Raw genomic sequence first — 8934 nt, 5'->3', positions numbered from 1 at the left:
CTCCTCTCATACATCTTCAGAGTAATTCTTTAGCACTGAGAGGCTCGATAAAGGACAGATTGTATGGACCTAACAGAAGCAGAAGATATTAAGAAGAGGTGGCAAGAATACACAGAAGAACTGTACACAAAAGATCTTCATGACCCAGATAATCACGATGGTGTGATCACTGACCTAGAGCCAGACATCCTGGAATGTGAAGTCAAGTGGGCCTTAGAAAACATCATTACAAACAAAGTTAGTGGAGGTGATGGAATTCCAGGTGAGCTATTTCAAATCCTGAAGGATGATGCTGTGAAAGTGCTGCACTCAATATACCAGCAAATTTGGAAAACTCAGCAGTGGCCACAGGACTGGAAAAGGTCAGTTTTCATTACAATCCCAAAGAAAGGCAATGCCAAACAATGCTCAAATTACCACACAATTGCACTCATTTCACACACTAGTAAAGTAACGCTCAAAATTCTCCAAGCTAGGCTTCAGCAATATGTGAACCGTGAACTTCCTGATGTTCAAGCTGGATTTAGAAAAGGCAGAGGAACCAGAGACCAAACTGCCAACGTCCGCTGGATCATGGAAAAAGCAAGAGAGTTCCAGAAAAACATCTATTTCTGCTTTACTGACTATGCCAAAGCCTTTGACTGTGTGGATCACAATAAACTGTGGACAATTCTGAAAGAGATGGGAATACCAGACCACCTGACCTGCCTCTTGAGAAATCTGTATGCAGGTCAGGAAGCAACAGTTAGAACTGGACATGGAACAACAGACTGGTTCCAAATAGGAAAAGGAGTACGTCAAGGCTGTATATTGTCACCCTGCTTATTTAACTTATATGCAGAGTACATCATGAGAAATGCTGGGCTGGAAGAAGCACAGGCTGGAATTAAGATTGCCGAGAGAAATATCAATCACCTCAGATATGCAGATGACACCACCCTTATGGCAGAAAGTGAAGAGGAACTAAAGAGCCTCTTGATGAAAGTGAAAGAGAAGAGTGAAAAAGTTGGCTTAAAACTCAACATTCAGAAAACGAAGATCATGGCATCTGGTCCCATCACTTCATGAGAAATAAATGGGGAAACAGTGGAAACAGTGTCAGACTTTATTTTTTTGGGCTCCAAAATCACTACAGATGGTGATTGCAGCCATGAAATTAAAAGACGCTTACTCCCTAGAAGGAAAGTTATGGCCAAGCTAGACAGCATATTGAAAAGCAGAGACATTACTTTGCCAACAAAGGTCCATCTAGTCAAGGCTATGGTTTTTCCAGTGGTCATGTATGGATGTGAGAGTTGGACTGTGAAGAAGGTGTTGGAGAAGACTCTTGAGAGTCCCTTGGACTGCAAAGAGATCCAACCAGTCCATTCTGAAGGAGATCAGCCTTGGGATTTCTTTGGAAGGAATGATGCTAAAGCTGAAACTCCAGTACTTTGGCTACCTCATGCGAAGAGTTGACTCATTGGAAAAGACTCTGATGCTGGGAGGGATTGGGGGCAGGAGGAGAAGGGGACGACAGAGGATGAGATGGCTGGATGGCATCACTGACTCGATGGACGTGAGTCTGAGTGAACTCTGGGAGTTGGTGATGGATAGGGAGGCCTGGTGTGCTGCGATTCACGGGGTCGCAAAGAGTCGGACACGACTGAGTGACTGAACTGAACTGAACTGAACTGAGAGGCTGTATCCCAGGCTTAAGTTCTTAGGATGTCTGCTGAATAAAATATAATTCTCAATTCTTATGCTGTGTATTTTTTTCAGTCAAATCCTTGACACACAGACACTGGGCTTGTGCTTGTTCAATGGGCCTGGCCTCCACTTGCCCTCAGTCCTATCCTTGACAGAGGTATAGTGGTACAGTAAGCCCCTACATATGAACACGTTCTGTTATGACAGTGCGTTTCTAAGTCCAGTTGGTTCATAATTCCAACAAAGTTAGCCTAGGTACCCAACTAATACAATCAGCTATGCAGTACTGTACGGTAACAGGTTTATAAGACTCCTCACAGAAGTAATAAATAAACCTCTTTATACCAGGGCTTCCCTGGAGGTTCAGCTGGTAAAGAATCCACCTGCAATACAGGAGACCTGGGTTTGATCCCTGGGTTGAGAAGATCCCCTGGAGAAGGGATAGGCTATACACGCCAGGATTCTTGGGCTTTCCTTGTGGCTCAGCTGGTAAAGAATCAGCCTGCAATGCAGGAGACCTGGGTTCAGTCCCTGGGTTGGGAAGATCTCCTGGAGAAGGGAACAGCTACCCACTCCAGTATTCTGTCCTGGAGAATCCCATGGACTGTATAGTCCATGGCCTTGCAAAGAGTCGGATATGATTGACCAAACTTTACTTTCATACAAATAATACAAAAAAACAAACACAGAAAATAAAGAAAACATTTTAAATCTTACAGTACAGTACCTTGAAAAATACAGTAGTATTTTTAATAATTTATTAAAAGTATTAAAGATTTATTAATCTTTAATAAGATTTAAGGAGACTTACTGTATTGCTAAAGATCCAATCTGATGATTTTTCTGCCATTTCCACCCCCTCCCAACATTCACACCATACTCTAAACCTCTCTGCATGCGCTGGAGTCACAGAGTCTGCTCCCACTGCCCTCCCGTCCTCCTGACCTCCCCACTCACCTCCCACACAGGATCAGAGCTTCTCAGGCACCAGGCTCTCCGCCCATACGCACCCAGGATTCAGCACCTACAGGTCCAACTGCTCCTCTTCTAAGAGACTGCTCCTTGGTCATTTCCTCCAAGAAACCCCTCATCTGCCCCAGGACCCAAGTACTTGGGCCTCTCCCCTGGGGCCCCTGCGCATACCCTCATCCTGTTTGTCTATCTGACTCTTCCAGGGATATGAGCTCCTTGAGGACAGGGACCATGGATAATTGTGTCCCTGGGAAGATGTGCAATTACCATTTCCAGAAGGCACAGGCCTCCAGATTGGGATGCCTTGCTCATTAGACTTTGAACGTTACAGCTGCGAGACCCCTTGTGGATACCGCGTAAGTCTGTCCAGCCAGGAGCACACACCTGGCCCCTGGGGACCGAAGACAGAGAGGAGGCGCCAAAACTGCGTTCTCCCCTTTCCTGGCTCAGAATGTCTGTGGGCGTTTCTGAAGCAGAATCAACGGGCTAGCTTCCAGAAGGCTGAAACTACGTAAGGCAGAAGGAAACATCGGTCACCACAGCATCGTTCACTTTTCTGGCAGCCCCATGTTAGCAGAAGGTTCTAGCGCTGGCTCATGAAAAGAGGTCACCACTGGGAGAAATTCCTGAAAGACCTTCTAATAAGGCTGTGAGTGCCCCAGATCTGCTCTGGCTGATTCCTGCTTGCCGTGGCGGTCTCTGGGATCAGAGACACCGTCCACCTGTCTCAGGGTCAGAGAAGCTAGAAGGCTGCATGTCATCATCATGCCTGCCCGTGACAGTCTTTCCAAGGTCACGAACCTGACATAGTTTCCCCTCCGTGCCTTCCTCTGCACCCGGCTTCACACGGATTCCTGGGAGCTGAACCCCCTCTCAGGTCCCGCCTGCAATTTCCACAGCACTCACATGCATCCCTCTGGTCAGAACCCTCCCTGAGTACTGAGCACTCCTCAGGGCATCTCTGTGGCTGGCTGTCAGTGAGAAACAGGGAAGGTGATGGTGGGGATGTTGATGATCTGGGGAAAGAAGGAAGTTTTTAGCCGGTTACTGGGGAGACCACAGGCTTGAGGCTGAAAATTCAGGACAGCTGGGTTGGGGAGGTTTTCACACCCACACTCCAATTCTTGACAACAATGCCTGGTATCAGGAAGGCCTGATCACTCTAGAATGCCTTGTGCAGCCAGCAGACCTGCAAGCTGATTTCTTTTTATTATTTTGGTTGCATTGTGAGGCATGTGGGATCTTAGTTCCCCACCCAGGGATCAAACCCACACCCACTGCATTGGAAGCAGAGAGTCTTAACCAATGCACCACTAGGGAAGTCCCTGCAAGTTGATTTCTGCGAGGTGTAATACCTGCATGACTCTGCAGGGGCGGGCAGTCCTGGTACAAGGCAGGGGTACAAGGCAGCCCGTGCTTACTTTATCAGCTGCCTTGTACCCCAGAGAGGATATCACAACACAGTGACAGTTCCTGGCATTTTTATGGCATTTCACAGCCTTGAGGGCAGGTGTCTAATTTGATCACACAACAATCTTTTGTGCTAAATGGTGCATGTGTCATCACCCTCTGTTTACAAATGAGCATCTGAGGCTCCTGGATCTTAAAAGACTTGCCCAAGGAGCCTCCCCTTCCTCACAAGTGGCAGCAGATCAGGACTCAAACATCCTTGGGGCCCAAAGAGAGTCACCTGCCGATTGATATGGTATGGTGAGTCCTGCTTCCTACATTTCAGCAGATCAGCAGCATTTTAAAACCCGTGTAACTGAGATTCAAGAACTCCAGGGCCTTGACAGTCCAAGGGCATCCTGTGGGCCAGCAGCACCAGCAACTCCTGGAAGCTCATTAAGAAAGCAGAACCTCACGTCCACCCAGACCTACGGAATCATCATCGGCCCATCAACAAGATCCCAGAGACTCAGAATTTGAGCAGCTCAGAGTTTGAGGCAATATGTGATTTCCTCCCTGTGCTTTGGCTGACTTTTCTAGCCTCATGTTGGGGAACTAGCCTCAGTGGGGAGGTTGCGAAGGAAAGAAACTTCTACCTGATTGTTTCCTGAAAACCACTAGAAAAGTTGGCTTATCTGGCCAGCTTCACCTTTTTCCTTCTCTCCCCAGCTTCCTGCTGAACTTTCACCCATAGATACACATGCTCAATTGACTCTAGATTTTCCATTCATTTCAATGAAAGTACAAACATGGAAGATGCGATTTCAGTTTGCCTTCATTTCTGGGAACCCTAGTATCTGTTTAAAGAACTCCCAATGTGACAGGGGATTAAGATGTACAAATTACTGATACCAAAGAGGACCCAATGGGGCTTCTGGCACAAAAGCTTTTCTGTATCCCCTGAGAAATGGAGTATTCCCTGTGTAGCAGTAAACAAGGATGTCAGAGTCATCAGTGACTCCAGCCCTCCGGGGCGCTCGGGAAGGAGAGGAACACCTGCACCATCTGGCAGCCACCAGGCTGCAGCCCCTCCCTGTGGTGAGCACTGAGGAACTCACGCGTGAAGAAACACAGGATACAGGCCCAGGGTAGCTGAGACGCATATGAAAGGAATGACTTCAGTGAGCCCAGACGCTTGCATCTTTTCCATAGTAGAAAAGTGCTAAATTCCTTAACTTGGGATATCTGGTTTTCTTAAATTCACAAAAATACTTTTGACGTTCAGACTACTTGCCCTTAGTTGCAAACTTCTATATAACCTGACACTGCCCACGCCCACCTTGCCGCCTCCATCCCACTCCCCCTACCACCCCCTGCCCCGGTTCCCAGGAGCAGGTCTCTCAGGTTACTTGAGATGCTGTCTCCCAGCCCTGAAGTCCTAAAAATCCTCACTGAATAAAACGTAACTCTCAACTTTTAGATTATCACTATTTTTTAAGTCAACACCCCCAGCTTTTGATTCCAGGAAACAGGCTTCATTCAGCCTCCATGACCTTCCCTGAGTTCCAGTGAGCAGGTTCAAACAGATGCTAATCAGGGAAGGGAGGGGATTCGGGGATGAGAAAGGAACAGGCAAGAAACAACAGTGTGGCCTTGGGGCAGGGTCCTGGTTCCCCTCCAGGGATGTACAGAAAAGTATGATTGAGCCATTCTGCAGATACCGAAACCCCCACCAGGTGGGAGAAGGTACCTGCGGGCTGCCCACAAGCATGTAGACCCCGGACCCGTCGGAACAACAGAAGGTTGATGAAGCTGACTCCCACTTTCCTCACCACCAACCCATCAGAAGAATATCCGTGAGCTGCTCACATCCTCTCTGAACCATTAAGATGAAACTCCTCACCCTGCCCCCCAGGTCAGGACACACAGTTCTGAGGGCATTCGCCTGCTGTGGTCCTCTTTGCCAGGCAAAGCAATAAAGCTATTTTTTTCTACTTCACCCAAAACTCTGCCTCAGAGATTTAATTTGGTGTTGGGGTATGGAGGCCTGATTTGGCCTCACTATTAGGTATAAAACAAACTACATGGATATACAGTACAATGTGGGGAAACAGCCAATATTTTATAATAACTATAAATGGCGTATAGCCTCTAAAAGCTGTGAATTACTAGATTGCACACCTAAAACTTATATAATACTGTACATCAACTAAATGTCAATAATTTAAAAAAAAGCCAATAAAAAAAGACCTCCCAGTTTGAGATGTGACATAGTCATGAGTTTCTAGGTAGTCTGTGATGCTAACATTTTCCTCTCCCTTTTCTGAGAAAGAATATTCTTTCACTTCTCCAGTGGTATGCCTAGATTATCTGACATGCCCAATCATTGACTGGTAAAATCAGCAGCTCTGTTTAGACACAAGCAGAACACAATTTATAACCGGAAAGATTTTTTTTTAGTGGTGAGCTCAGCTTTAGTACAGAAATTGGTCAAGGTTTTACCTGGCTTCTCTAATCAAGTTATGGTTTTGCCCCCTCCCCTCCACTGTTCTTCAGCTGACGTAATAATCACTATGATTCTCTTCTGATTTTTCCCAGATATTTTTAACAGGCAGAACGTAAGCTGAAATCAAGGTATGACGTCTTTCTATGTTTAATCTGCTTCAGTGATCTTTCGTTTTTTTTCCCCATAGACCTTTTAACCAACTGAGCCTGGTTCCTTCTGTGTTGTTTTCAGCACAATTAATTAATGGTGCTGGGCCTGCACTAAATGGCCAGCGATGCCAGTCTTGTCCCAAGGAGAGTATTATGTTAAAGACACATGCTTAGGGCAGTAGCTGGTGTTGCCTCTCAGGGATGCCCTCTTTGAGTCCACATGTTTGAACAAAGCAGAGAAAAACCATTTCATCTTCCCTCCAGTAATTCTCCATGAAGAAAGGGCACATACACCCACTTTGCGAGAGGCAGTAGCATACTATCCTACTCTGTTTAAAGAAAGGCAAACTCCTAATTACAAACTGAATACACTCAGGGCTACTTTACTATTAATGCATTATTTACTGAATGTTTGCTTTTCTCTGTGACTAAAAGCAGGCCATTATTTCTCTCTTGACTTTGGGACAATCTGGGGCTCTGTTAAAGTTTCTAAACCAATCTGTTTCAGTCTGCTTTTAGCTGCTGTTCAGAAGAGGTACATTAAGTGCCTCTCCAGTGATTTCTGGCTGGGCCATGAAGCCACTGATTTAAGTCAACACTGACAATGCCCCAGGCCTGAGCTCCGGTTCTGGGTTCCAGGCTGTCACATGCCTCTCTCCAGAACTCGCTCCCAGTCCTTTCCACTAAGGGGTGCTGGTCATTGAAAGCTCACCAGTGCTCCTTCCTCTAGAATGAGTGCTCTGACTTACCACTTGGCCTTTTAAAGGAGCCAGTCCAAATTATCTCTGAACACTCAAAACCTTTGGCGCCTGACACCTCCAAGTTGAATTTGACATTGACAAAATGGTAGAATCTCAGAAAAAAATTCTGATCAGCGTGTAACCTTCATTCCTAAAACCTCTTTACTCCCTGGACTCAATGATGTTTTCTGGCTACCTTGCAACTTCTAAAGGCAACTTTTCAACCAGGGCTGAAGTTTGAACCAGATGATAAATGGGACACGGTGACTGTACAGGGGGTTTGGTAGGGTGGAAGTAAGGGGGTGGGGTGGAAAGAAGGCAGTGGTGAAGGAGTGAACAACCCTCAACTTCCAAATTTTTATCCACTTCTGAGGCTGATGAAAGAGAAATTCCCCAGGCCCACCTGGTCACCTTGACCAGTATTCTTTCCTTTTTTTTTTTTTCCCCTGAGTAGATCTGATTTGGGCCAATAGTAAGGTCCTTGACATAGTCACAGAGGACCTCAGCTTTGGGTGACCATGAGATCTAGGGATGGGCATAGATGATAACCCAGGGCCAACACTAAGCATCTGACTCTGGAGGAGGTTGGGGCACCCTGCTGTACATGGTGGCAGAGGGCTGGCATCTGGGCTTCTGACCTCTTTCAAAGGGAGGTCATTTCAATGAGAAAATACGCATGCATAAATACAGTCAACAAAGTTCAGACCATGCTTTGACTTTGATGGCAACACTGCCAGATATTCAGACACCTGCCTCCAACCACATAATCAAAAGAGGAAATGGCTTGTGCCTAGGGGAAATGAGTAATCAAGTCTTTGCCATGAGCACCCGCGGGGTTGAGAAGGTAAGTTACAGGGAGTAGGCATGTCACCTGGCTCCATGGACCTATCCTCAGCCCAGTCTGAGGAGGATAACAGAGCCATACAGTTTTCCCGTTTCTACCCTTTCTGGGGACTTACCACAGCCCATCTCTGGAAGCTGCTGCCTTCTCCAGCCTACTAGAAAGGAATTCCTGGGGTGAAAGGCTAGAGGCGGAGGAAGGGTGTTCACCACTTCTGAAGGGAATGAATTCTGATCCTGGAACCTCACTAAGACAACGAGAGACACGGTGACTTCCTACTGTGTCTGCTGGCCCATCTCATCACCCACCCAGCAGCATCAGCGTTCCGGAGAGCAGCCCCATGCTGAGCCTGCATCCCAGCGGAGGTGCCTACCTGTATCTCTGCTTCACTGACTGCTTCTCCGCTGACTTGCAGATGTGCCCCGCATAGTACAAGGGGAAGAATAAAAAGTTCCAGTTGGTGGCAAACCACGTCAGGGTGAAGGGAGCATCGAACTTCCTGAAGGTCAGCTTGGCGAGCTGCGTGGCGCCCGCCCAGGAGGCGCACACGCACAGCACCACCGCCACACCCCAGAAGATCTTCTTGAGCTGCGCGCGGGAGCATCTCCAGCAGTGGCGGGTCCGGCTCCCACCCGCCCCCGTCCCCCC

At 47.2% G+C, this 8934-nt stretch overlaps 1 protein-coding gene across 1 annotated transcript in view; it reads right to left on the bottom strand.

The window, feature by feature from the left end:
- SLC35F3 (solute carrier family 35, member F3) overlaps positions 1-8934 on the bottom strand; it is a 448640-nt gene that overhangs the window by 124564 nt on the left and 315142 nt on the right. Inside the window, exon 3 of the mRNA XM_010860130.1 lies at positions 8660-8934. This exon is cut by the window's right edge and continues 6 nt beyond it. Coding sequence (XP_010858432.1) covers positions 8660-8934 — 275 coding nt within the window. The remainder of the gene's footprint in view (positions 1-8659) is intronic.

This window comes from Bison bison, unplaced genomic scaffold (genome assembly GCF_000754665.1).
Source record: "Bison bison bison isolate TAMUID 2011002044 unplaced genomic scaffold, Bison_UMD1.0 scf7180017864462, whole genome shotgun sequence".
NCBI classification, from domain to species: Eukaryota; Metazoa; Chordata; class Mammalia; order Artiodactyla; family Bovidae; genus Bison; species Bison bison.
This window is presented reverse-complemented; position numbering and strand designations above follow the sequence as displayed.